Source organism: Bos grunniens, chromosome 19, assembly GCF_055505025.1.
Source record: "Bos grunniens cultivar Pamir isolate PY7600 chromosome 19, Bosgru_T2T1.0, whole genome shotgun sequence".
Classification (NCBI taxonomy): Eukaryota; Metazoa; Chordata; class Mammalia; order Artiodactyla; family Bovidae; genus Bos; species Bos grunniens.
The window spans coordinates 28,319,500-28,346,926 of NC_141183.1; the positions used below are offsets into that span (position 1 = coordinate 28,319,500).

Sequence of the window (27,427 nt, forward strand, 5' to 3'; positions counted from 1 at the left end):
CGCTGTTTTATTGGAGTATGGCTGATTTACAGTGTCATGCTGGTTTCTGCTGCACAGCAAAGTGAATCAGTTATACATAAACATACCCACTCTCCTTAGATTACCTTTCCATGTAGGCCATTGCAGAGTATTGAGTAGAGTTCCCTGTGCTTCACAGTAGGTCCTTATCAGTTGTCTAGGAGTGTGTATATGTCCGTCCCAATCTCCTAGTTTATCCTTTTTTCTACATCCGTGACTCTTATTTCTGTTTTGTAAATAAGTTCACTTGTACATTTTTTCCAACATCGCGCTTTATTTAGTTCACTGTTACTAAAGTAGCAACTAGTCAAAACCAGTCTGCAGAACGTTGTCAACTTGGGGGTCAGTGTGGCCCTGAGGCTCCAGCAGGCGGGACGCGGAGGGCTCCTGCTCTGGCGGGTGTGGGGTGGTGAGCAGCTGAGACAGGACCCCATGGGAGGAAGCGCTGAGTGACACAGTGTGCGCTGTTGAGGGAGGCAGGAAGGCACACAGCACCTGGGGAGCCGCTCCCCCCGAGAGCATGACCCCGAGGGCGGGTGAAGCCAGGGGCCCCAGGGTGAACACAGGAACAACCACCCAGCCAACTCAGCCAGTGACGCAGCGACTCGGCCCCTCACTGAGGGCCGGGCAGAGAAAGGCTGGCCAGTTCCAGGCATGGAAACTTCATATCTCAGTCTCTGGCGTTGTATACAGACCTGGTGTTCGGTAAGAAAAGCACAGGACTCACAAAAGAGCAAGTAAAAACAGCTTCCTGCCAAGAGACAGAGCAGCAGAGCCAGAGTCCGATGACCTGAATGTTGAAACTGTCAGGCGGAGATTCTGAGTCATTAGGGTTAATGTGTTGAAGGCCCTCGGAAACCGTGTGGAACAGATGGGCCCTCAGTGGAGTGGGGGGAGCTGCTTGGAAGGACCGTCTAGGAGACCCAATCATGGTGACAAGAAGGACACTCTTGACAAACGTGACGGCACTGCGTGACAAGGGCCTCAGCCGAGGGAGGCGGCGCTGGGACCACCCAAAGAGAGGAATGGGGCAAAACCCCAAAGAACAGGGTACCTGCGGTGTGGGGCAGCACCCAGCAGTTTGAAGGGATGACAGTATAATGAAAAACAAAAAAATGCAGATGCAAGCTTTCTCAGAGAACCCCAAGCAGGGTAAGTAACAAACCTGCCCACAGCAGAAAACTCCAGAACACATTTTCAAACTGCTAAAAAAACAGAAGAATTTATAGGCACACATTGCAAAGAAACAAAAGTGGGAATTCTAGCAGCTGTCTCATCAGAAACGGAACCAGAGAGAGTGGAGCAATGTCTCTGAGGTGCTCAAAGGAAGAAACTGGCTTCCCAGAATCTACCCAGAAGAAATCTCAGAAATGAAAGAGACTTTCAAACTGAATAAACTCATCACCTGCAGACTCGCACAAGAAGTGCTGAAGGAAGCTCTTCTGACAGACCTGGGTCTGCACACAGAAAATGATTTCTAGACTTGAAGGTAAATATACATGGTGTCGTTTTTCTTATTTTTAATCACTGTTAAGGTACTGAGTTTCTAAAGCAAAAATAATACTGATGTATCATGGGCTTCAGGACAGCAACACGAAGACGGGGCAGCCAAATGAAGTGAGTCTGTTTGTGGGTTAACTGACATCAAGTAAAGGTGTGTGTTGCAAATAGCTCTTTCAAAAATGTAGAGAGGGGTAAGCATAGAGACCAGTGTTTAGAGAAAGTGCAGAGTGGTGGTCACCTGGGGCTGGAATTGGGGAAGGGGGAGATGCTGGCTAAAGGCATGAACTCTCGGGTGAGACTGACACGCTGTGACGCTGTATCACACGAGAGATCATCTCAGGGGTTGGGAGGGTTGTGGTCGGGGGTCCAGGTGTTCCTGACGCCATGTAGAGCATATCCCAATGTATAAATGTGTCATGTATCAACTTGCACAGTGTTACCTGTCAGTTACATCTCAGTAAAAAGACGGTGGACCTAAAGACAGTGAAATGGGGCAGGCAGTCAGAGCTGGATCCCTGGAGCCCAGGCTGACCCACTGCCTCATCCTGGCCTGCTGGTTATAGCCACAGTAAGTATGGCCACAGTGGGTGAGTGCTGAGTAGTCGCTGCAGACTCTGTCATCCCTACCTTTTCAGAAGAGCTTGCTGAGCTCTGGGCCTGGGAGACAGGGTGGCCTCAGGGAGGCCAGTGGGGACTGGTATCCCAGGAACTGGGCTGGAGCTGCAGCAAGCAGCAGGAATCAGATCCATCAAACAGAAAACATGGATAAAATGGTACTTAAAGTTTCAGATTTTCTTTCCAGCAAGGAAACTCGGTCTTAAAAAGGCAAGGGGGAGAGGATGCCAAAAAACCCCACGTAAACTTACACAAAAGACCAGTGGAAAAAATGACCAAAAGATTATTTTTGTCTGTGGAAAGCTATGTAGTCAGGTCAGGCATGCATTTCCCTGTGTTTTCAGCAGCTCCCACTCCCCCCCTACCCCCCGCTTCAGACGGGGTTCAGAGAGCTGCAGAGGGAAGGAGAGTCTGCACACCTTTGGAACAAGCCTACTTTCATGTCACAAGCACATTGGTGCAGCTCAGAGCTGTGCCAGGACTCTGCCGGCATCCAGCAGGGCTGCCCGGAGACGCTGCACCAGGCCGTCCCCATTGCCACAGGGGGCCCCCTGAACAGCAGGTCAGAGCTCTGCCTTCAGACAGCTGAAGCAGAGCCAGGCTCTGGAAGAACCATGTTTTGGGCAGGATGTATCGATCCCCCATTCTCAAGGGTTGAGGTCCAACCCTGAGAACCTCTAAGCGCGACACTATTTGCAGGTTGACAGACATGATCAAGTTCAAGTGAGGTCATGAGGGCCCTGGTGGCCTTATAAAGGGAACTTTGGACAGAGACACACATTGGCTGTTTGCACCCCAGGATGAGGGCGGGGCAGCCCTTCCCGTCACTGCTGTGGCAGGAACAGCCCTGCAACACCTAGGTGGGGAGGCAGGAGGGTCCAGAGCTGAAACTGCCCAGTCTGGGAAGCAGACAGGGCTTGTTAACGGGATGGGGAAAGAGGGAGTGTCTTGCCTGTCTGCACCTCCAGGAATGTGTGTGTGAACCTTTGGTGCATGGAAGTGTGCCAGGCAGTTTGGGGAGATACAGGATGAATGGTTTGCATAATCTTGTGTTTATCTATGTAGCTGCATAGAATAGTTTGGTATTCTCAGGTTTAAATGCTACTAAAATATAGGTTTCGTTGTTCATATTGATATAAAATATATGTATAATATATATAAATATACAGAGAATATATATATCATATAGATATTGGTATAAACATATGGGCTTCCCCAGTGGTTCAGAGGGTAAAGAATCAGCCTGCAGTGCAGGAGACCTGGGTTCGATCCCTGGGTTGGAATGATCTCCTGGAGAAGGGAAAGGCTACCCACCCCAGTATTCTTGCCTGGAGAATCCCCATGGACAGAGGAGCCTGGTGGGCTACAGTCCATGGACTCACAGAGTCGGACATGACTGAGCGACTACGCACACACGTAAAATATATGTAACATCAAAAATTTGTGAATGCTCAGATACAGTGTTACCGGTCAAAATCCATAAAATTTACCAAGTAGGTCTGAAAGAAAAGTTGATGTAAAGAAAAATGCTGAACAGTAGTGCAGGTTGGTGTCTAAATGAGCACACTCCTGCCTGTGAACTCATGGCATGGTCCCAGGCTTTCCAAGCAGCTTGATGCCTGGGCTGAAGCTTCTGTCCACCCCATGCCCCTGACTGGTGGAGGCAGCGCTGCACATAGACACGTACAGGGCACACACAGGCACACTGCTTCATGCCTTCCTGAGGAGACACGGAAGGGAATGGGTTTTGTGAGATTGATGCAAGCTGGTACAGCCCTAGTGCCCCATGTGTCGGCCACATGCAGAGCCCGCCACCTCTGTCCACATGTGATCTCAGATCCGCGGAGACCAGGCTTGGAACCCAGGGGCAGCAGGAGCCGTGAAACTGGGTGGTCACCACAGGGAGACACGACCCAAACCAGGACAGTGAGGAACGGGCAGTGTGGGAGGTTTTATTTCCGCGAAGGGGCCCCGGGGCTGAGTCCAGCAGGGGCGGTGCCTTTACCGCAGGTGCGTTGAGGTGACGGTGACCTACAGTGGAGACCTGGGGTCAAGAACGGGGTCCCTGGCCCTTTTCCCCAGCTCTTCTCCCCTCCGCCCCCATCACCTCTTCCTCCCCTTCTGCCCACCCCCGTCCCCCACTTCTCTCCCTCTCCCCCCTCACCATTCCCCCAGGTTCACGTGGCCAGGCCTCCTTCCTGCGCTGGTGTGTATACCACCTCGATCCCGCCGTTCACAGCGCGCACGCAGGGTTGCCCGGCTGCGCTCTGGCCCTGGCGAGCCCTCCTCCCTGTGCGCTCGGACCCAGGTGTCGGGGGCGCGCCTGCGCTCTCCTGGGTGGGCGCCCTGCACTCCGGGAAGCAGAAGCTACATGTCTCCACCGGCTCGGGCGGCGTCCCTGCCACGCAGCCGGCTTCCATCCAGTGATCTGTGCAGGGAGGAGAGGGCGTTGGCCTCGGCGCGGACCCCTCCTCCTTCACCCTCTCCTCCAGGCAGCCCAGCCACGCCCTCCCCTTTCGCAGGGGCGGATGTGCAGGTGCGGGCCTTACAGTCCCAAAGCGCCAGGGGACCCACCACCTCCAGTTTTAGCGCTGTGGGCCCCGCACCCCCACCCCACCCCATACGTCCACCCACCCTTCCTCAAGCCCCTGCTCTTCTCGCCTTGATGTTTGACCTGGTTCATCTAGTCTGAGTGGGTGCTGCACCGACCAGCCCCAGGCCTCCCCAGGAGGAGCTGCCTGGCGCTGTCCACTTAGAAACGGGGCAGGGCCAGAACAGAGAGATGCCTGGGACCCCAGTGAACACTCACCCTTGGAAGTCTTGGCCTGCGTGGGACACAGCCCTGGGCGGGTCGGGAAGGAGACCTGGACCCCCCTCCTCTTGAGGAAGCAGGCTACGGCCAGCAGGAAGCAACAGACGATGGCACAGAGACATAGGCCCAGCGTGCTGTAGACCAGGGCCAGCTGGTCAGCGCTCAGCTTCAGCCCTGCAGGCGCTGCCGGACAAGGCCGGGGTGAGAATGAGAAGGGCCTCCCTGAGGCAGTTCTCCTCAGGGAGCAGCCCCTCCTCCTCCATGCTCACTCTTGCCCTGTCAGCCCAACGCAAGCTCTGTGGTTACCCTTCACCCCCTTGGAGGGTCAGGCTCAGCCTGCTCCCACCCCGGCCTGGAGCAGCCTCTGAGATGGTGGAGCTGGACACCGTTTGTTGTCTCGTCTCCTTTGGCGTGTGACTTGCGGCAGTACCAGAGGTGGCTGGGTGAACAGGGAGATAGCTATCCAGGGAGGGTGTGTGTCTGTCTGACCTGGGGGCACAAGCTTCGAGAGAGAGACAGTGCAATTGCTTCTGAGTTCGGGGGGCAGGGGTAAAGCCGGGGGCCCTCCCTGAGCCAGGAGACTCAGGGGTAGTCCATGGCTACATAGCTGTAAAGCAGAGGAGGCAGGGGTTCAGTGTGTTTGCAGGGTTGTGCAGCCGCTGCCTGTGTGCCTGGGGGCGGGCCCAGCACCGCACCCATCGTGGTGACCCCCCTCTCCCAGGCTCCACTAGGCTGTCTCTGCACCAGTTCTGGCCACCGACAGACCCTTGCAGCACGGGGCCTTTGTGTCAGCCCCTTAGTGTGTTTCCAAAGCTCAGGCCTGTGGTCACGTGTGTCATTTGTCTGTCCACAGGGAACACTGATGTGGTGTCAAGCTTGCAGGTTTCCACGTGGACCTTGTGTTCACTCTCATGGACGCATCCCGGGGGTGGAGTGCGGGGCAGATGGCAGCTCTGTGTTGAGCTGTTTGAGGAGCCTGACGGTTTTCGACAGTGGTTGCACCGTCTTATGGTCCATCTTGCAGGAAACAAAACTGAGCCTCAGAATCCCAATTGCAGAGCTGCAATCAGTGGCAGGCCTGATGGACGCCAGGCCAGGGCCGGGCCAGCCACACACATACATGATGAGCGTGGACACTGGTCCTCTTCCTTACACACACTCCCGAGAGAGAGCTGTATAAAATGACTGCTGGCCTGTGCTGCCTTGATGTTTACAGAGCTCTGAGCGGGCTGGTGTCGCCACCTCAGGCCAGCAGTGCTGACCAGAGCTCAGAGAGGCCGTGGGTGGGGGAGGGAAAGCAAAGACCCTGAGTGAGGCTACAGATCTGGAGGCCGAGATCCTGAGACGTGAGAGGATCTAGGGAGAGGTCACAGGGTGTACAGAACCAGGTGACACCATGTTTCCCAGCTCCCAGGTCTCCCCGTCTGCTCCTACACACCCCAGGATAAAGGGAAACCATCAGGCCGGCTGGACAAGCCTTCCCGTCAGAGGCAGAATTACCAGCCACCAGCGTCTGTTCTCTGACGCTGCTCAGTACACAGGACCGCCAGGTCAATTCACAACCACACATCTGCATATTTCAGGTGTTTTCAGCGTGAATTCCAACGCTCAGACTGACTGGAGACTGGCTGCTGGCATTCGGAAATGGTTCCTGATTTCCGCCCTCAGGTCAGGCTGGGCTGGGCCCCCCGTTGTGCCCAGCAGAACGTAGCCAGGGTGACACAGGGCCTGGCTTGTGCCCCGAGGAGGCCTGTCAGCTGCTGCTCTGCTTTCTTGTGTGCCCTGAGCCTCCATGTGAGAAGCCGGCTGAAGAAGCCCCATAGAGAGTGTCCCCCTTGAACTAGAACGAGGAGAAGCATGGTTCAGTCACCGCAGCATCAGGGCCAAGCCTCTAGGTGACTCCATCCACAGCACCATCCACTTGCCATGGTGACCCTCGGCACCATCAGCAGGGACCTGCCCTCCAAGCCCCCCGAGCCCCTTCCTCTCCCTGCCCAGACCCCCAGAACCAGAAGTGAGAACAGGGGTGGTCTCCTGCTATCTGAGAGTTCAGCTGCTTTCAGATGCCACACTAGACAACCTGAGCAGGGACCCTGCTTCTGAAAGGCAGGTTCTGCCTTCTTTCTGTCCCTTGGCCCAGACCGAGATCTGGGGCTTCCCAGGGAAATGGAACTAGTTCCTGCCTGACCCCCCTGGTCCCTGCCCATGCCTCACAGAGGCCCTGGCCCGAAGAAGAAGTGCAGTTAAAACTGCAGAACATGTCACCTTCCAGCTGCACCCAGGCTGGAGACGCAGGCATGCTTTCAGAGTCTCCCAGACTCTGCACTATCACTTCCGGTGACGTGGATGCAGTCCTTGACTGAGGACCAGCTGCATGATGGATACTGAGATGGGCCGGACCTCAGGGGCAGGCAGTGAGGAGGGAGGGGAAGGCGGGCACTTGGGGTACAGCCTGGGATGAGATGTGCTTCGATGGGAACACCTGGGAATTGACAACCCCGCCTCCAGCAGGCGTTGCTTCTGGGGAGAGTGCCCCAAACCTCGGTCTTAATGCCTTTTCTCTCCCATCACAACTCATGCATGTCACCCCTTCCAGACAGGAAAGAGCGGGGAGCCTGCTGGCTGCCAGATGGGAGGACAGGGTCCCCGCCTCTGCTCTGCTTCCTGTGCTCAGTCACCAAGCCATTCAGGTCTGCAGCTTGGTTACTGCCCTGTCTCGGCCCTAGTGACCTGGCCCTGGGATGGAGCGGTCTGGCCCGGTGCCTCTGTCTGCTGACCCCAGGCCCAGGGACTTCTGTCTGAAAAGGACTTGACCTCCGTGCTTGCCTGAGAACCAGGCTGGCAGGCGCAGTTCTGAGCACTGCCACCAGGGGCAGTGCTGGGTTCATTTCCAAGCAGGTTTTCCAGGAATCAATGCAAAGAAATGGAGGAAAACAATAGAATGGGAAAGACTAGAGATCTCTTCAAGAAAATTAGAGATACCACAGGAATATTTCATACAAAGATGGGCACAATAAAGGACAGAAACAGTATAGACGTAACAGAAGCAAAAGATATTAAGAAGAGGTGGCAAGAATACACAGAACTATACAAAAAAATCTTAATGACCCAGATAACCATGATGGTGTGATCACTCACCTAGAGCCAGACATCCTGGAGTGTGAAGTCAAGTGGGCCTTAGGAAGCATCACTATGAACAAAGTTAGTGGAGGTGATGAAATTCCAGCTGAGCAATTTCAGATCCTAAAATATGATGCTGTGAAAGTGCTGCACTCAATATGCCAGCAAATTTGGAAAACTCAGCAGTCGCCACAGTACTGGAATAGGTCAGTTTTCATTCCAATCCCAAAGAAAAGCAATGCCAAAGAATGTTCAAACTACCACACAATTGCACTCATCTCACACGGTAGCAAAGTAATGCTCAAAATGCTCCAAGCTAGGCTTCAACAGCACATGAACCAAGAAATTTCAGATGTTCAATCTGGATTTAGAAAAGGCAGAGGAACCAGAGATAAAATTGCCAACATCCGTTAGATCATCGAAAAGGCAAGAGAATTTCAGAAAAACATCTGCTTTATTGACTACGCCAAAGCCTTTCACTGTATGGATTACAACAAACTGTGGAAAATTCTTAAAGAGGTGGGAATACCAGACCACTTGACCTATCTCCTGAGAAATATGTATGCAAGTCAAGAAGCAACAGTTAGAAATAGAAATGGACTGGTTCCAAATCGGGAAAGGAGTACATCAAGGCTGCATATTGTCACCCTGCTTATTTAACTTATATGCAGAGTACCTCATGCAAATTACCAGGTTGGATGAAGCACAAGCTAGAATCAAGATTGTTGGGAGAAATATCAATAACCTCAGATATGCGGGTGACACCACTCTTAACGGCAGAAAGCAAAGAAGAACTAAAGAACATCTTGATGAAAGTGAAAGAGGTGAAAAAGTTGGCTTAAAACTCAACATTCAGGAAACTAAGATCATGGCATCCAGTCCCATCACTTCATGGCAAATAGATGGGGAAACAATGGAAACCGTGAGAGACTTTATTTTTGGGGCTCTAAAATCACTGCAGATGGTGACTGCAGCCATGGAATTAAAAGATGCTTGCTCCTTGGAAGAAAAGCTATGACCAACCTAGACAGCATATTAAAAAGCAGAGACATTACTTTACCAACAAAGGTCCATCTAGTCAAAGCTATGGTTTTTCCAGTAGTCATATATGGATGTGAGATTTGGACTATAAGGAAAGCTGAGCAAAGAATTGATGCTTTTGAACTGTGGTATTGGAGAAGACTCTTGAGAGTCCCTTGGACTGCAAGGAGATCAAACCAGTCCGTCGTAAAGGAAATCAGTCCTGGATATTCATTGGAAGGACTGATGCTGAAGCTGAAACTCCAATACTTTGGCCACCTGATGCAAAGAACCGACTCATTGGAAAAGACCCTGATGCTGAGAAAGACTGAAGCCAGGAGGAGAAGGGGACGACAGAGGATAAGACGGTTGGATGGCATCACCGACGCAATGGACATGAGTTTCTGTAGGTTCCAGGAGTCGGTGATGGACAGGGAAGCCTGGCGTGCCGCAGTCCATGGGACTGCCAAGAGTCGAACACAACTCAGCAACTGAACTTTTCATTTGATTTGTTCAATCCTTTACACTTTTTTCAGAACCAGTCTCGCCTGGAAACTGCTGCTGCTGGGCTGGAACTCTGGCCGGCTAGACTGGCAGCGCTGTGACCATCCTGAGGGCCCTAGTGGCTTTGGTTCAGCTGGTGGCCAAGGGAGGACAGGATTTGAGCCTGGGCCCACGGCCACTGGTGCTCATGATCAGGTCTGCCTTCTGGGGGAATGGGGCAGACACTTCGCCTCCATGCTATTGGCTGCCGCCGGACCCAGTGGAATGTTTGGCCAGCATCCCTGCAGCCCTGGCCCAGCAAGCAGGCAGGCTGGGGAGGAGTGAGGTAGGTGCACAAGGCTGTCTGCACCTCTTCCCTGGCTTCAGGCCTGGGGGCAGCCCTCGCAGTGGTGACGTCACATGTGGCAGTGGCGGGGATGGGAAAAGAAAACACTCCATGCCCCAAGATAAGCAAAAAGCCAGGGACGAGACTGACCACCAGGCTACCATGCCACTGTGCCCCTAAGGAGCCCCCTAGGTGGGCACCCCCCACACACATGTGACCTGATTTGTGAGAAAGGAGCCTTTGTGGATGTGACCAAGTTAAGGGTCTGGGGAACTTCCCTGCTGGTCCAGTGGTTAAGAACCTGCTTTGCAGTGCAGGGGACAGGGGTTCGATCCCTGGGCTGGGAAGTTCTCACATGCCATGGAGCACCTAAGCCCATGTGCCACAACTACTGAAGCCCGTGCACCACAGCTAGACAGCAGCCCACAAGTCACCACGAGAGAAAACCTGCTGGCAGCAGCAGAGACCTAGTGCAGCTGAAAACAAATAAAGTTGGGGAAAAAGAATCCATCTTACAATGCAGGGGGCGGGGGTTCAGTCCCTGTTTGAGGAACTAAGATCCCACGTGCCACAGAGCTGTTAAGCCTGAGAGCTGCAGCTACTGAGCCCTGAAAGAGCCTGCATGAGGCAGGGAAGATCCTGTGTGCCACAACGGAGATCCGATGCAACCAAAACAAAACTTCTTTTAAAAAATGTAAGGATCTGGAGGTGAGGCCACCTTGGATGAGGGTGGCCCTGAATTCAGTGACAAGTATCCTTAGAAAGAGGAAGACAGACCCACAGAGAAGCCCCGTGAAGACAGAGACAGGAGGGAAGTGGCCACAGGTGTGGACGCCTGGAGCCCCAGCCCAGCTAAGCTTGCACTGTTGCCATCAAACAAAGGAATGGCCTTTCCCAGAGATGTGGAGTGGGCCGAGGTGGGGGTTGGCAGGGTGCGGAGTGAGTTGGGGGGCAGGATGTGGGGAGCAGGAGGGGATGGAAAGAGGTCAGCTCCGCTGTGTGACCATCCTCCACGCCCCACCCCACCCCCCCCTCAGGACCCAGGGCCTGGACTCAGCACCTTCTGTTTACAGTCCTTGCAGCCCAGCTCTGGCCTCACCTGCACACACACGTGTTGGGACACAGTGGGACACATGTAAGTCCCAGACCTCCAGGGGGACACGGTGTAGGGCAGACATGGGCTGTAGGCCCTGATGAGTCTCCGTTTCTCTGAATGGGACTGGGGGTCTTGCTCACAAGTTGGCTGTGTTGGTCACTCGTGGCCCTGTGTTTTGAGAGCTCATTCAGGGTTGTCAGGAGACTCCCAACTGTCTGGTCTTTTTTTCTTCTGCTTCTTTCTTCTTGCCCACAGCCTTCTGTAAACTTTGCCTAGTTTTTCTTCCTGTGATGACCACCCCACAGTCTGGCTTCTGGTTATTTGCATGGACTGGACTCCTGCTTCGCAGCCCCTCCTTATTGAGGCCTGGTGCCTGCCTTCCACCCACTTGGACTGTGAACAAAGCGCAGGCCAAACACAGCAGGTAGCTTACCTGGACCCGCATCCAAGCCTCTGTGCTCTGGCACCTGGTGCCTCCCCAGGGTGTCTGCTCGGGTCGGGGCCTCTCCGGCCCGCTGTCTCCTGACCTCTGGTAGGAGGCTCACTTGGCTCCTCAGCGTCTTCTCACAGTAGTGTGTGCACTGCTTGGGGTGACGTCCGCAGATGGAGGCACAGCTGACGCAGTCCCTCAGGAGCAGGTCATAATACCTGCCTTGCTCTTGGCGGCAACTGAGTGACTCTGGGAGACAGAGATCAGTGATGTTACTGGGGGACGGACACACACAGGACCTGCCGGTCTGGCCTCAAAGGGCATCCCAGTGAAAAAAAATCCTAGTCCAGTTCCCCAAAAGCAATTCCAGAGTAATCCCAGTCCTTTTCCATGATGCAAACACTAGATGGTACCTTGTCCACTGTGTACTGTTAAGCTGCACTGCATGTGTTTTGATGTGTAGTATTTTTTTCTATATCTAGTTTAAAATGTTCTTATTTTTCATTAGTATTTGTTCTTTGCTCTACATATTATTTAAAAGTACATTTCCTAGTACTAACCATATAAGGATTTTCTAGTTATATTTTACCATTGATATCTAAGTTATTACATTGTCACAGGAGTTCTTGGTTGGATTTTTCAAATCTCATAAAGGAGAAGCATATCTCTTATAAATACAAGGAATGGAGAAGGAAGCCAGCATACCCTTTGGTGAGTTGGGGAGGGGCCTGGACAGGAGGTGGGAAAGCTTGAACGACAGTGTTCGTCCTGTCCTAATAATAAATGAGAGTCACAGGAGCTCAAACATGTATCACTACCAGGGGCAGAAGCGAAGCAAAACGAAGGCCATCCACACTTGCTCAGAGAGCAGTGCTGAGTGCATTACAGACCTGCCTTTTTGCAGGGCGGGTCTCCTTTGTCTCTAAGGAGGATTCTGTTCCTATGGAACTGTGACCTGGAGGCAAGTTTGCAGGCAGTACCAGAAGCCAGACCTTGAAGCTACTCAGGCTTGGGGCACCCTCATCCCCACTTCACGTGGCACCTGGGCCTCTCTGTGACTCAGTCTCCTGTTTTCCAGGAGAGGGATAATCACAATATAATATGGTCATTTCTTACAGTTGCTATGAGGATCTGAAGTCCCTGACACATAGTGAATAATGCTAAAGGTTTAAGTAGAATATTCACCACGCCTCTTTGCAATGCAGACATGCCAGCCCTTGTGTCCTTTTCAAAGTAGAGAACAAGACCAGGGAGGCATAGATCTGGGACCTCCCCTTGCCCTGCCCTGGCCCTGGCCCCCCAACCCCAGCACAGGGGGAGTTAGCCTAGTGGTGGCCTTGTCTCAGGGTTGCCATGACCTCCTAGCCTCCTCGGGTCCCCCATATGCCTGTGTAGGTGACAGCTCCGCAGGCTACCGCCCTCACTGCCAGACCTCACAGACTCCCCACTGGGCCTCAGCGTTTCTGCTGTGTTTTCCGGGTCTCGTGCCTTTGTCCACACTTGTCCCTTCTCAGGGGACACCCTTGCCCCTCATCCGGCCTCCACATCCTCAGCCTTCAGTGATCAATCTCAGGTGGTGCGTCCTGCAAGGAAACCTCCACGCTCCTCAGCCCATCAGCCACGGTGCTTTATGGTTCATCTTTTAACCATGAAATGTAGTCATTTCCATTCCTCTTTCCCCGGTTTGTCGGTCGACATAATGAATGACCACCTCACTAAAGGATAGTGGCCCAGAGTCATGGTGTTGGTGTCAGAGAGTCATTTTTCAAATCCTATCTCTTCCACTATTACGCTGTGTGTTCTTGGGCAAGTCACTTAGCCTCTCTGATCCCTACTCTGCCAGTATTTTATGAAGCCCTGTGTGTCAGGCACTGTGCTAGGCTTAAGAAAGGAATTGAGCCCACAGTCTAGTGCTTGAGACACACGTAAAACAAACCCACAGGAAAGAACATGATACAAGTCATGATGAGTTCCATCAGGCAAGCAAAATACATTTGTCAAGACAATCAGAATATGGCATGAGTGTAGACGATGTTAAAGAATTACTTCTGGGAGTGATAAAATGTTGAGTTTGTATTTTGAAGGCCTATGTATTAAGGATTCATGATCCACTATTCACAGGTAAAACGATAAAGTTCTTGGATTTACTTTAAAATACACAAGTTAAAACAATGATTGGGGACCGAAAAAGCAGTATTTCTAAAGCTGCTGATGGGTAGACGGGTTTGTCACGCTGTTCTCTCTGTTTGATAACTTCTATAGTAAAAAGACTCAGAAAGAAGTGCAAGCAGAGAACGTAGAAGGAGGGCCCACTCTCCATCCGGCAGTCAGAGAAGAGCTCTGACTTGGTGCTGAGACCTCAAGGTCAGGCAGGAGGGAGCCCTGGTTAAATATCCCTGTGCAAAGGCCCTGAGGCAGGAAGGAACAGGGCACCCCGGGGAAGCTGCAAGCTGGCAGGAGGGTCGAGAGGCAGAGGGTCCCACACTGTCTGTCCTCCTCCACCCCCCTCAGGCCCCATGTGTGAGGAGTAGAGGCTGCTCGCCTGCAGCGAGGGCCTGGGCCCCAGAACTCACTGCAGAAGGCCGCACAGGTGCGCGGAATCTGGCTGCTGCAGATGGGTTTGCAGGAGACGCAGGTGTTCAGCAGCGAGTCCCAGTACTGCTCTTCGGGGCAGGGCTCCATGGCCACCCCCCGCCGCGGGCCCTGTGGGGCTGAGAGGCGGAAGCGTGAGGGCAGCTGGAGGCCGGAGCCCAGGCGGCCTCCCACTCTGTGAGTGGAGGGGAACAGACAAAGCTGGCCTCCTCCCCAGCAACGCTCGCTGGGCAGCCGGGACCCGCCACACTGAGCCTCGGTTTCCCAGCCAGGACTCGCTGGTTCGGAGGCCCCTCCCGAGACAGTGCGCCCTGCTCGGCCCTGTTCTCTGCCCTTGCGGGCGCGCGCCTTCACGGGGTCCTTGCGTGCACTGGTCCCTCCGCGTACGATGCTCTTCCTGCTCCGCGGCTGCTCACTTCCTCCTGACCCGTCGGATCTGTTTCAACTTCGTTCCCACGGGGAAGCCTTTCTGACACCCTGTCCTCGCCCCACCTCTGCATGTACTCCCGTCACTGACCTCACCTCCCTGATGTCTTCCGGGTAACCAGCAGTGCCTGGCAGGCACAGGCGCTACTTGTTTGCTGCTGGGTCCCCAGGATCTCAGTGGTGCCTCGGACATCACTAGGTGCTCATTAAATGAATGAATTAGAAAGAAAAGCAGACCGAGCCAGTGCCTAGCAAACAGCAGGCACTCAATAAATGTCCTTTTGTGTCCCTTCTGCTGAGACACACGGTGACACATCTCAAAAGCACAGCCTGACAAACCTATCCATGTGTGCACACCTATGCCACAGCCACCGTGTCAAGGTGGTGAATGTTTCTTGCCCCCTGGTGACTCTCGTGGGCCCCCCACCCAACACCTGCTCCCAGTGGTGACTCCTGGTCTGAGCTCGAGAACTACAGGCCCGCAGGATGCTGGCACCGCCCAGTCTTGAACTTCTGTGTATGGTTCTTTGGCTCCACAAGGCGCCTGGGACTTATCCCAGCTGGTCCTGTGTTGCTGAGTCTTTTCTAAATTTCTGTCTGATTTCATGGCATTTGCATCCGCAACAACTTCTCTTAAACATATCGTGAGGTTTTTGCTTATTCTTTAATGAAAAACCACCAAGAAAAGACCAATGGCTCCCACTTGACTTGGCAGCTTAAGCACGGGGGCTTCTCTTCCTTCCCTCCTGAAACCAAACTGAAAGGACAGGGAAAGAGAGTTGTCCTCGGGGTCTTCCCTGGTGAGTCTGGTAAAGAATCCACTTGCCAACGCAACAGAGGTTCGATCCCTGATCCAGGAGGGTCCTACATGCTGCGGAGCAGCTAAGCCCGTGCACCACAACTATTGAGCCTGCGCTGTAGAGTCCGGGAGCCACAACTGCTGAAGCCCGAGTGTCTTTGAGCCTGTGCTCCACTCGAGCTCATTCTCCACGATGAGAATCCCAAGCACCGCAACTAGGAAGTAGCCCCCGCTCAGCGCAACTAGAGAAAAGCCTATACAGCAACGAAGACCCAGCACAGCCAAATAAAAGAATAAATAAATAATTTTTTAAAAATATAGTCATCCTCAAGAGTAGAATGAAGAAGTAGCTGCAGCAGGGGATAAATGACAGCAACATCTTGGAAGACGGAAAGCAGGTGGCCTGGGGTGACTGGCTTCAGGTGATGTCTCTGTCTTTTGAAGTTCACAGGGGAGGAAGCAGAACTGGGTCACCGAACCTTAGGAAGCTCCTAGAGCTGGAGGCTCTGGTGCCTCTGACAGCGGGGATGGAGTGCAGAACCATGGAATAGGGTTGGGGGAAATTTACACAAAGAGGGCTTGACCCCAGGCAGGTGATGGCCCCTCACCCACCCAAGCAGGAGGTTGGGGGTCACCTCAGACACAACTGAGGGTAGCTTTGAGGTCCACTGTTCCCCTAGCCATACCTCAGAAGTGTCATGGCTAGGCCTGTAAAAATGCATCCTTCCCCATTCTGCAAGTGGCAGAAAACCAGCAGACTTGGCTCTGGAAAAACTGACCCTGGGACAAAGCAAGCACAGGAAACCCACCCCAAGCCAATAGAGACAATGCAGGGAACAGAGGAAAACTAAGAGACGATCAGCAGACATCCTCAGAAAGAGAACTTATGCATCCATGAAAAAGATAATGTGCTACTTTTATTTTAGTTAGGATCTTAGTTCCCCAACCAGGAATCAAACCCAGGCCCTTGGGAGTGAAAACATGGACTCCTAACTACGGATGCCAAGGAGTTCTCAATAATGTGCTACTTTTAAAGAATAATATGCATAGAACAAATAAGAATGACTAGAAGTTTAAAAATATAATAGCTAGAATCAAAACATCTATAGAAGGGTTATAAGATGTAATTAAAGAAACATCCCAGAAAATAGAGAAAAGATATGAAAATATGGAATTATTTCAGGAGATATAAATGTTGACCAATGGCAGTTTCAGAGACATGTTTGAAAGACATTAGCCTCCAGATTCAAAGAACCAATCAGGTCTCCTGCACAATAAGTTCTCTCAAACCGATACCCATCATCGTGAAATTCAGAAGCAACAGAGACTTGGGGAAAATCTTTGTCGGGTCACTGGCTGACTGCAGAGATGAACAGAAACTTTGGTGACCACACACAAGGAATACATACTTTACAAAAATAGTTTGGAAAAGTCACAGACTCCAGCTCTCAACAACAACAGCAAAATCAGCAATCCCTGAGGAATGAGGGAATTAAATTTCCAGAGTTACCACAACATAATGCTCAAAATATTCAGTTCTCCAAAAAAGTACAGAACATGCAAAGAAACCGGAAAATATGGCACATTCACAGAGGAGAGAAAAAAAAAGAATTTGACAGAAACCATCCCTGGGGAAACCTAGACATTGTAAATACTATTCAAAGATCTTAGATCTACTGTCTTAAATGTGTTCCATGAGCTAAAGGAAACCATGGACAGAAAACTTAAGGAAATCAGCAAAAGGATGTATGAACAAAATGAGGATATGAATAAACAGAGAAATTGTAAAAAAGGAACCAAAATACCCTTCAGTAGATGACCTGATAGATAAACTGTGGCTCATCCAAACAATGGAATTTATTCAGCACTAGTAAGAAGTGAGCTCTCAAGCTATGAAAAGACATGGAGGAACCTTAAATGAATATGACTAAGTGAGAAAAGCCAAGCTAAAAAGTCTACACACTGTGATTCAGCCGTGTTACATCCTGGAAACAGAAGACAAATCAGTGGTTGTCAGGGGTTGAGGGAGGGAGAAAGTTGGAGCAGAGGGTCTATACAGAGCCGTGAGACTCTTCTGGGTGATACTGTCATGGTGGGTGCAAGTCCTTCCTTATACGTTTGTCAGCAGCACCGAGAGTGAACTCTGATGTAAACTGTGGAGTCTGGGTGAAAACGATGTGTTAATGTAGCGATGTGCCACTTTAGTGCAGGATGCTGGTAGTGAGGGAGGCTGTGCTTGTGTGGGGGTAAGGAGTATATGGGACTTCTCTGTAATTTCCACTCAACTTTCCTGTGAACCCCAAACCATTCTCAACATTCCATTAAAAGATGGAAATGAATTCTGGAATTGGGAAGTCCAATACCTGAAATGTAAAGACTCCCCAGAGAGGTTCAGTAGCAGATCAGTAGCCAAAAGAAAGGATCAGTGAGCCTAGAGATAAGACTATTGAACTATTTAGAATGAGAAGCAGAAACAAAGAATGATGAAAAGTAAACAGAACCTGAGGGACTCATGATGCTGCTGCTAAGTCACTTCGGTCGTGTCTGACTCTGTGCGACCCCATAGACGGCAGCCCACCAGCCTTCTCCGACCCTGGGATTCTCCAGGCAAGAACACTGGAGTGGGATGCCATGTCTTTCTCCAATGCATGAAAGTGGAAAGTGAAAGGGAAGTCGCTCAGTCGTGTCCGACTCTTAGTGACCCCATGGACTGCAGCCTACCAGGCTCCTCCGTCCCTGGGAGTTTCCAGGCAAGAGTACTGGAGTGGGTCGCCAGTGGGGTCCATCAAATACACCACTGTATGGAATCATTTGGAATTCCAAACCCCAGAGGGAAGAAATAATGGCTTGAGACTTCCCAAAACTTAGCAAAGACACGTATATACATGTTTGAGAATCTCAGTGGACTCCAAACAGGATAAACTTAGAGACCCATTTAGACACACCGTAATGAAATCGTGGAGATCCAAAGACAAGGAGAGAATTGTGAACTATGAAAACAACAGCAAAGAAACTAACTCCTCCTCCCTTATTCGAGGAGTCAGACATTTAAGGAAACCTTAGCTGGATTGACTAAGAAAGAAATAGAGGAAACCCAAATTACCAAAATCAGAAATGAAAGTGGGACATTGGTATACATTTTCTAGATTTTAAGAGAGTACCATTAACTGTTGTGCACCAACCGATTGGGTAATCTAAATAAGTAGACAATTCCTAGAAACATGCATGTTTAGATCGGAATGTATAGATGTATAGATCTGAATAGACCTATAACAAGTAAGCAGGGTGAATCAGTGATCAGAAACCTTCCGGCAAAAAGCCCAGGACTCAACGGCTTCGCTGGAGAATTCTACCAAACGTTTAAAGAAGAGTTAAAACTAATCCTTCCCATACTGTTGCAAAAAAGTTGAAGAGAGAGCACTTCCCGAGAATGAGTGACCAGTGAATAGGCCAGCATTATACTGATGACAAAGTCTAATAAAGACATTGTCAGAAAAGAAAATTGCAGACCAATATGCCTTATGAATATAGATGTAAAAATTCTCAACAAAATATTAGCCAGTCAAATCCAACAGCATGTTAAAAAAATTATACATTATTAACAAGTAGGATTCATTCCTTCCCAGAATGCAGTGCTATGTTCAAATATGAAAATCAATTGATGTATATTACTACATTACAAGAATGAAGGAAAAAACTACAGGGACATCTCGATGCAGAAAAACCATTTAACAAAATTCAGCACCTTTTCATGATGAAAGCATTCATTAGAGTGTGAATAGATGAGAACCTCCTCTGCATGATAACAGCCATATATGACAAACCCATAGTTGACATCACACTCAATGATGAAAGATTGAAAGCTTCTCTCCTATGACTGTTAACAAAATAAGAATGCCGACTCTTATTACATCAATTCAACATAGTACTGGAAGTTTCAGCTAGAGCAATTAGGCAAGAAAAAGAAATAAATGTATTCAAATTGGAGAGGAGAAAGTAAAATTATCTGTTCATAGATGACATGATCTTATATATAAAATCTCTAATAATTTCAAACACTGAAAACTGTTAAAGATGAAAGCTCAGCAAGGTTGCAAATACAAAATCAACACACAAAAATCAGTTGCATATACATATATTTGCAGTGAATGATCCTAAAAGGAAATTAAGAAAACAAATCTATATACAGAGGCATAAGAATGAGTTAAATACTTAGAAGTAGGAAGGACTCCCCTAGTGGTCCAGTGGCTAAGACTCCGTGCTCCCAATGCAGGGGACCCAGGTTTGATCCTTGGTCAGGGAACTAGATCCCAGATGCTGCAGCTAAGACCTGGCACAGCCAAATACATATATAAATAAACAAGTAAAAAATACTTAGGAGTGAATTTAACCAAGGTGACAAAAGAAGTATACCCTGAGAACCCGAAAACACTGCTGAAATTAGAGACGATCCAAAAAAAGACATCCCATGTTCATGGGTTAGAAGAGTTAATGTTAAAATGTCAGTACCACCCAAAGTGATCACAGATGCAATATAATCTCTAAGACAATCCCAATGACTTTTTCACACAAATTAAAAAACTCTCCTCCTAAAAATTGCATTTGACCCTAAATAGTCAAAACCACTTTGACTCCGCCACGGGTGTACATGTGTTCCCCATCCTGAACCCCCCTCCCACCTCCCTCCCCATTCCATCCCTCTGGGTCATCCCAGTGCACCAGCCCCGAGCACCCTATCTCATGCATTGAACCTGGACTGGCGATTCATTTCACATATGATAATATACATGTTTCAATATGTACACCCGTGGTGGATTCATGTCAATGTATGGCAAAACCAACACAATACAAAAAAGAGAAAAAAAATTTAAAAAACACCTTGAAGAAGAACAAAGTTGGAGGACTCATACGTCCTGATTTCAAAACTTACTACAAAGCTAAACTAAGCACTGTGTTGATGAAATAAAGACAGATGGTCAGACCTGTGAATAGAATGCATGCACACATGCTAAGTTGCTTCAGTCATGTCCGACTCTTTGCAACTCCATGAACTGTAGCCTGACATTCTCCGCTGTCCATAGGTTTGTCCAGGCAAGAATACTGGAGTGGGTTGCCATGTCCTCCTCCAGGGAATCTTCCCAACCCAGGGATCGAACCCATCTTATGTCTCCTGCATTGGTAGACGGGTTCTTTACCACTAGTGCCAGCTGGGAACCCCAGTGAATAGAACAGAACCTGGAAGTAAGCTCTCCATCTGCGTACAGTCAATTGATTTTCAACAAATGGATGAGAGGGGAAAGCAGGTCCATTGCAGCCAAGAGGTGCAGGTAGAAATTCTGAGAGTGGTGGTGGAGAACGTCCTGGGACTTGGCAGGAGGCCGAGCGGGAGCTGTAGCTCAGCTAAAATAGGTGGGAAGCGGGAGGAACATCTCCAGTGGAAACGCAACTGCAGATAAGGGAGTCTGGTTGCCCAGTTGAGAGGCTGGATCTACCACGGATCTGGGGGTGAGTTACTGGGGTGAGCTGCACATGGCTTAGCTATGAACACAGTTTACATCATCATAACGATTGAACACCAGTCAGGGAATAACTCAGACTTTAAATTGTATCTACTGTAGAACAGTCACTCACCCGTGACCGGGGACACCCTTTGACCACTGTTGTAAACAGGGCAATGACAGGACTTAAGTGACAGGAAGGAAGGAGGGAGAAAAACTGCAGAGGGTTTTGCATCTGGGGCAAATGGCTTAGCTGGCAGCAAAGTGGGCGGTCTATCCCTGAGCATCTGGTGGGCTGGGGGGTCCGAGAGAATTTGAGCAGTTTCATCATTTGGGGCGACACGTGGGAGAATGACAGTGTTTATAGTCTCTCTTTTATGAATCAGGAAGAAGGAGGAAGAGGAGAGGGGGAGGATAAGAAGGAAGAGAGAAAGGTGAGGATGACTGTTCCTCCCTGTTCCTCCTGTTGTTAGTTTTGGCCTCCTGTTGGCTCATTCTGAAACCTGATTTGCCGCGTTTCAGCGACAGAATGTGTGTGGGGGCTTGGGGGCAATGCAGCTGAGTCACCACAGTCAGCCTGGGAAAGCTGGTCAGCACCGCCCTGGTTCTCCTACTCTGTAAATCGGACTGTGTGCGCTCCTTTGCAGAGGAGGTTTCCTTAAGGACATGCATGTGACATGCATAGAGTTGACCCAAGACACAGCTGCCAGGTAGTAGTTATTATTTGGATAAAGTGCTTTAAAAACATAATGGATTAATTACAATCATTTCATAATCACCAAACTCGTGCTCCGGACCTGAGAACTGCCCCCAGAACCTCAACTTGTGGCCGAAACACTGTAATTTCCCAAAGACATTTGTCCCTGCAGCTGCCATGTCGCCTGAGGCCTCTGAGATGTCTCAGGTATGCCTTCCTGGATGGCCATGTAGTCTGAGCACCCTCTACCTGGTGGCATTTCTTTCTTTTTAATATTTATTTATTTGGCTGCGCCTGGTCATTGTGGCACTTGGAATCTGCAGACTGTTAGTTGTGGAGTGTGGGATCAAGTTCCCTAAGGAGGGATGGAGCCTGGGCCCCCTGCACTGGGAGTGCAGAGTCTTAGCCACTGGACCACCAGGGATGTCTCAACCTGCTGATGTTTCTTATTTTGAATTGGATATTTGGGGGTGTGGCCATCTGCCTCCTTACACCTTCTCATCTGTCTCTGAGCCCACTCTAGTGGGCATCCATAGTACCGGGCCCAAGCAGGTCCTGAGCAAGTGCTCACAGAGCCATCCTCAGGGAGGACGGGTGGAGTGGGAAGCAGTCCTCGTTCCTGCACTGTGCGTCCACTGATACACTGATTGTGATGCTGCTGAAGAAGAGGAGTGAGGACGCTCTCCCTCTATTGCTCTGGAAAGAATTCTAAGATATATTAAGCGGAAAAACAAACAAAAACCAAGTTCCATAACAGCATGGCTTATAGAGTCCCTTCTTCTCTTTCTTTTTGCAAAAAGGGAGAAAGTTCTAATCTACACTTACGGGTACATACATAAAGAAACACTGTAAGGAAACATAGAAAACCAAAAACAGTGTTTTAAATAAAATACTTAAGAATACATTGAATGAAAGAAGTACAAAATTTGTACATTGAAAAACTACAAAACATTCCTGAAGACCTAGATAAATGGAAAGATATCCCACATTCATAGATGGAAAGACTTAATAGTGGTAAGATAGCAATATTCTTGAAATTATTCTACAGATTCAATGCAAGCCCAATCGAATTCCCAGATAGCTTTTCTGCAAAACATGACAAGCTGATCCCCTAAAATCATATGGAAATGCAGGAGACTCAGAAGAGCTGAAACACTCTTCAAAGAGAGCAAATTGGGAGGACTCACACTTCCCAATTTCAAAATGTACTACAAACTCACACGATGTGGTGCTGGCATAAGGACAGACGTGGGTCAATTAAATAGAATTTAGAGTCCAAAACTAAAGCCTAGCATTTACAGTCAGTTGGTTTTCAACAAGGGTACCAAGAAGATTCAACAGGAAAAAGTATAGTTTTCAACAGTGCTGAGACAGCTGGATAGCCACTTTCATAAGAGTGAATGTGGACCTCTGGCTCACAGCAGAAAGTAACTCACAGTGGCTCATAGACCTAAATGTAACTAGACAACTTTTAGAAGAAAACAGGAGTAAGTCTTCATGCTTTAGGGCTAGGCAGTGAGACCAGATGCACAAATGATTAAAGAGAAGATTGAGAGATAGGGCTTAATAAAAATTTTAAACTTTTGTGTTTCACAGAACACCATCAAGAAAATAAAAAATAGTTCATGGACTTGGAGGAAATATTTGCAAATTGAGTATCTGATAAGGGATTTGTATCCAGATTATAGGCAAAAACTTTTGCAACTGAATAATGAAAAGACAAATAACCCAGTTTGAAAATGGGTTTGGGAGTTAACGAGACTTTTCCAAAAAGCTGTGTGAATGGCTAATAAGCACATGGGAAGATGCTGAACAGCATTTGTCGTCAGGGAAACAATCAAAACCAAACTGAGCCACCTACGGGGACGGCAGAAATGAATGCACGGACAAGTGTTAGGGAAGGTAGGGAAGAATGGAACCCTTGTGTGTTCATCAGGATCTGGAAAACAGTACAGCCACTTTGGAAGACAGTCTGGCAGTTCCTCAGAATGTTAAACACAGAACGTCCATAGTAATGTAGGAGTGTGTGCTCTGTCATGTCAGACACTTACGACCCCATGGACTGTAGCCCATGGGGCTCCTCTGTCCATGGAGTTTTCCAGGCAAGAATACTGACGTGGGTTGCCATTCCTCCTCCAGGGGATCTTCCTGACCCAGGGATCGACCCTGTGTCCATTGCATCTCCTGCGTTGCAGGCAGATTCTTTACCACTAGTGCCACCAGGAGCCATAAGAGATGCGCTCCATCCATACAACGGGATGTGACTTGGCCATGAAAAGGTGTGAAGTACTGACACCCTGCCACATGGATGAACCTCAAAGTCATTGTGCTTGTGGAAGAAGCCAGTCATCAAAGAGCACATTCCATTTTTAGAAAATGTCCAAAATAGGCGAATCTAGAGACAGTGGCAGCCTGGGGCTGGGGGTGGGGAGGACTCAGGCGCGATGAAAATGCTCTAAAATTAGATTGCAGAGATGTTGCACAACTCTGTAAATATGCTGAAAACATTGAGTTGTAGATTTTAAACTGGTGAACTTTATGTCATGTAAATTCTCTTAACAAAGCTATATATTGCAGAAGAGACAGGAAAACTGGGCAGATGGAGGACCTGAAGGAGAGGAAGGCTGTGTTCTGTACCTTTTATACTTTCTGGGCTCCCAACCTGGGACTGGCATCTATTCATGAAGCAAAGGACCTAAATTAGGGGTTTGGGGTTAGCAGATACACACTGCTGCTGCTGCTGCTAAGTCACCTCAGTCGTGTCCGACTCTGTGCGACCCCATAGACGGCAGCCCACCAGGCTCCCCGTCCCTGGGATTCTCCAGGCAAGAACACTGGAGTGGGTTTCCATTTCCTTCTCCAATACGCTACTTCAGATACAACTAACGAGACAGCAAAAAAACCCAAGATACACACTACTGCTGCTGCTGCTGCTGCTGCTGCTGCTAAGTCACTTCAGTCGTGTCTGACTCTGTGCGACCCCATAGACGGCAGCCCACCAGGCTCCCCCGTCCCTAGGATTCTCCAGGAAAGAACACTGGAGTGGGTTTCCATTTCCTTCTCCAAAACGCTACTTCAGATACAACTAATGAGACAGCAAAAAACTCAAGATACACACTACTATGTATAAAATAGATAAACAACAAGATCCTACTCTATAGCACAGGGAACTATATTCAGTATCCTGTAATATCCACGGTCGTTTTGCTATACAGCAGTAATTAACACAAACATTGTAAATCAATTATACATTAGTTAAAAAAAAAAAGCCAAAGGGCCAACCAGAATTGAAGGCAGACTCCTGATGGTCCTTCCTTCGTTTGGGGAGAAGGGAGGGGACACCAGCCACCCCCCAGCCCTCTGGGAGGTGATGGCTGGTGGACAGAGGTAGATGGGAGCCACCTAGACCCACTCACGGTCGAGAGGCACTGAGCCACTGGGCCAGATGACAGCCGCCCGGCTGACCAAAGGGCGTTGTCCCTGCCCACCCCTCCTCCACCCCCGGGACCTACGTAAGGTTCCAGAACCATCCTCAGCCCCAAAGAAGGGCAGGAGACACCCGAGATTGATCCTGGCCAGCGGGATAGGGAAAGAGGGAGGGCTCTTGCAGGCCTGGGCTCCCCTGCGCCCCAGCCATCTGCCGTCTCCCTCACTCGCCTGGCCTTGTAGGCATTGGACGGAGAAAGGCCCCTGTGGTCAAGTTAGTTTGAAAAATGCTGGGCTAAGAAAAGTCAGAGTTTAGTTTTGTTGTTTCCAACTGCAGTCCTTCTCAGAGCCTTCGCCTATGGCCCTTCAGATGGGGCTCTGGCGGGTTCAGGGCCCGGCTGCGTTTTCTCAGGGATATCTGGTAGGGCAGAGGCAGACCTTTGTTTTACAACCGAGGGAGAGGAGCCCAGAGAGGTGAAGGGGCTCCTCCAGGGTGAGAATCTTAACCCCCGGCCAGGCATCAAACCCGATCCCCTGCATTGGGAGGGGAAGACTTAACCACCGGACCACCTGGGAAGTCCCACCCCTTACTCTTGAAGAATATCTCTACTTTCTTTAATGTCCTTTGGGGTTTTACCACTTCTCAAACAGGTGGGTTAGATCATTTAAAATGTTTTTTTCCCAGGCAAATACACAGGCTTTCCTAAGGAGTCATAATTAGCAACACAGCGAGTCAGTGCACTACAGAAGCCAGGCCCGACTCTGCTGCTCCTGCGGGCTCTGGCAGTGCCAGGCCCAGGTCTGGCAGGCTCCTGACTTGTGGACCTGAGGGGTCCACCCTGTGTCGAAGCGACCCCTGGTCCCCGCCTGGTCCAGCTCTCTCAGAAGTCTCGTATATTCGAGCCTGTAGCTGGGGACACGTCTTGGGATGTGGCTGCTCCCCACAAAGAGAATCACAGAAGGGCTGTGCTCCTAGCCTGGCATGTGAGGATGGAACAGCCTCGCCCTGCACAGTGAGGGACCTGGGTGCTGCCTTCTGCTTTGGCCTTTGAACAAAGCTTCAAAACCTCCCCTGATAAAAATTCTACAGGATAAATGATCTGGTTTCTTCAATTAAAGAAAAGCAGCAAGGGAAAACATGAGGCATGATGGGAATGTTCTAGATTATAACATGTAACCAGAAGGATGGCGACTGGGTCCTGACTTGAACAAACCAGCTGGAAAAGACACAAGACAGCCAGGAAGTGTGAACGCAGGCACTCGGTGACACTGAGGAACCATTCTTTGCAGAAGTCGTCCTGGCATGAGGGCCTTTGGGGTTTTGTTTTTAAGAGAGAGATCCGGAGGTATTTACAGATCAAAACTGTGATGATCTTTGAAGGCCCCGGCAGGGCCCAGCGGTCCTGGAAAGCACACGCTGGGCCATGTCTGTGGGAGGCTCCTTAAGCTCTCCTACTTTTGCATGTGTCGACTTCAACAGAATAGAATTCTATGTCAATAGAATGTCTTAAAAATGTCCTGGCCCACCCGGCTCTGGGTCCTGGGCAGTAGAGGGACTTCCTGCCCATGTGGCTGACCCTCCGGCCTCGTGGCTGCTCCCCTGGAAAGCAAGGCCAGCCCCCACCCTGGGCCCCCAGTCTCTGGGCACTCCACGTGCAGGGGTGTAGGAAGCCCCAGGGGGCCCCGAGCTCATCCATCTTCCATAGGTGCCATTCCCTCTGCACCCCCAAGGCCACACGGAGCCCCCAGCCAAACCCCCTCGTGCCCCTCCCCTCCCCGCACCGCCTTCCCGGCTACTTACTCGGCTCCTCCTGGCCTGCCAGGCCGCGGCCACCTTGCCCTCTCCGGCCCAGGCCACTCATTACTCAGGACGTTTATTCTTAGCCCAGATTTGGTTAGTGCCCGGCTGCACTTCCTGGGTTTTCCCCCCACCTATAGGATGTAAATCAGCGGCTCCCTCCTGCCGCACCTGCGCCGTCTGTCTAGGCCAAGGGGGTGGACTCGCCTGATGCTCCAGGAGCCCTGAGTGCTCTCTACCGAGCCCCTGGGTGCACTGCACATGCCAGGCTGCAGCAGGTGGCCCAGCCCTCTTTCTCAGCAACCTTGTTCTCTTTCATTGCTTGGTCATCTCCTCCTCTTCCTTCTTCAGGCCCACCTCCTTCAGGAAGTCATCCCTGACTGCCCCCAGGCCAGGTGAATTATGATTCTCTGTGCTTCCCGACCCCTGACCTGACTCCCAGCAGAGCAGTCGTGAGGCTGAACTAGAGGCGGACAGACTGGGCTGGGGTCTTGGCTCAGCCACATCCCAGCAGGAAGCCTTGGTGGCAATTTAGTACTTAACTTATCTGTGCCTCCATTTCCCCTTCTGTGAAGTGTGTGTAAAGGCAGCCCCTGGTTCACAGGTCACAGGTGGTGATGAGAAGGGGCTGAGTGCACCGTCAGGCCTCAGGGTGGTTCTCAGGGCTCAACGTCTGGGACGAGCACTGCGGCCCCTGTCAGCGTCACTTTTCATCCCCCCGGATGACAAAGTCTTAAATGTGCTGACC

At 50.2% G+C, this 27,427-nt stretch overlaps 1 protein-coding gene across 2 annotated transcripts; it reads right to left on the reverse strand.

Annotated features, from left to right (window-relative positions):
• Positions 1–4,067: 4,067 nt before the first annotated feature.
• TNFRSF13B (TNF receptor superfamily member 13B) lies at positions 4,068–26,860 on the reverse strand. Of its 2 annotated transcripts, XM_086358320.1 has the most exons (6): positions 26,683–26,857; positions 14,017–14,154; positions 11,447–11,692; positions 4,946–5,131; positions 4,301–4,564; positions 4,068–4,167 (listed from the first exon to the last, which is right to left on the reverse strand). In XM_086358320.1, the coding sequence occupies exons 1-5, from the start codon at positions 26,741–26,743 to the stop codon at positions 4,314–4,316; spliced, it is 882 nt and encodes a 293-aa protein (XP_086214446.1). In that variant the 5' UTR covers positions 26,744–26,857; the 3' UTR covers positions 4,068–4,167; positions 4,301–4,313. The 2 variants fall into 2 exon arrangements, with proteins under 2 accessions (XP_086214446.1, XP_086214447.1); XM_086358321.1 differs by lacking the exon at positions 14,017–14,154 and having other exon boundaries at positions 26,683–26,860.
• Positions 26,861–27,427: the final 567 nt, after the last annotated feature.

Bases quoted from the DNA above. Each gene is read 5' to 3' on its own strand.
- TNFRSF13B (XM_086358320.1), bottom strand. From the start codon at position 26,743: ATGAGTGGCCTGGGCCGGAGAGGGCAAGGTGGCCGCGGCCTGGCAGGC. The intron at 5,132-11,446 runs GTAAGCTACCTG...CTTGTCCGGCAG, and splicing joins AGGCTTGGATGCGGGTCCAG to CGCCTGCAGGGCTGAAGCTG. The intron at 4,565-4,945 runs GTGAGTGTTCAC...CTCCCTGCACAG, and splicing joins GCAGGCCAAGACTTCCAAGG to ATCACTGGATGGAAGCCGGC.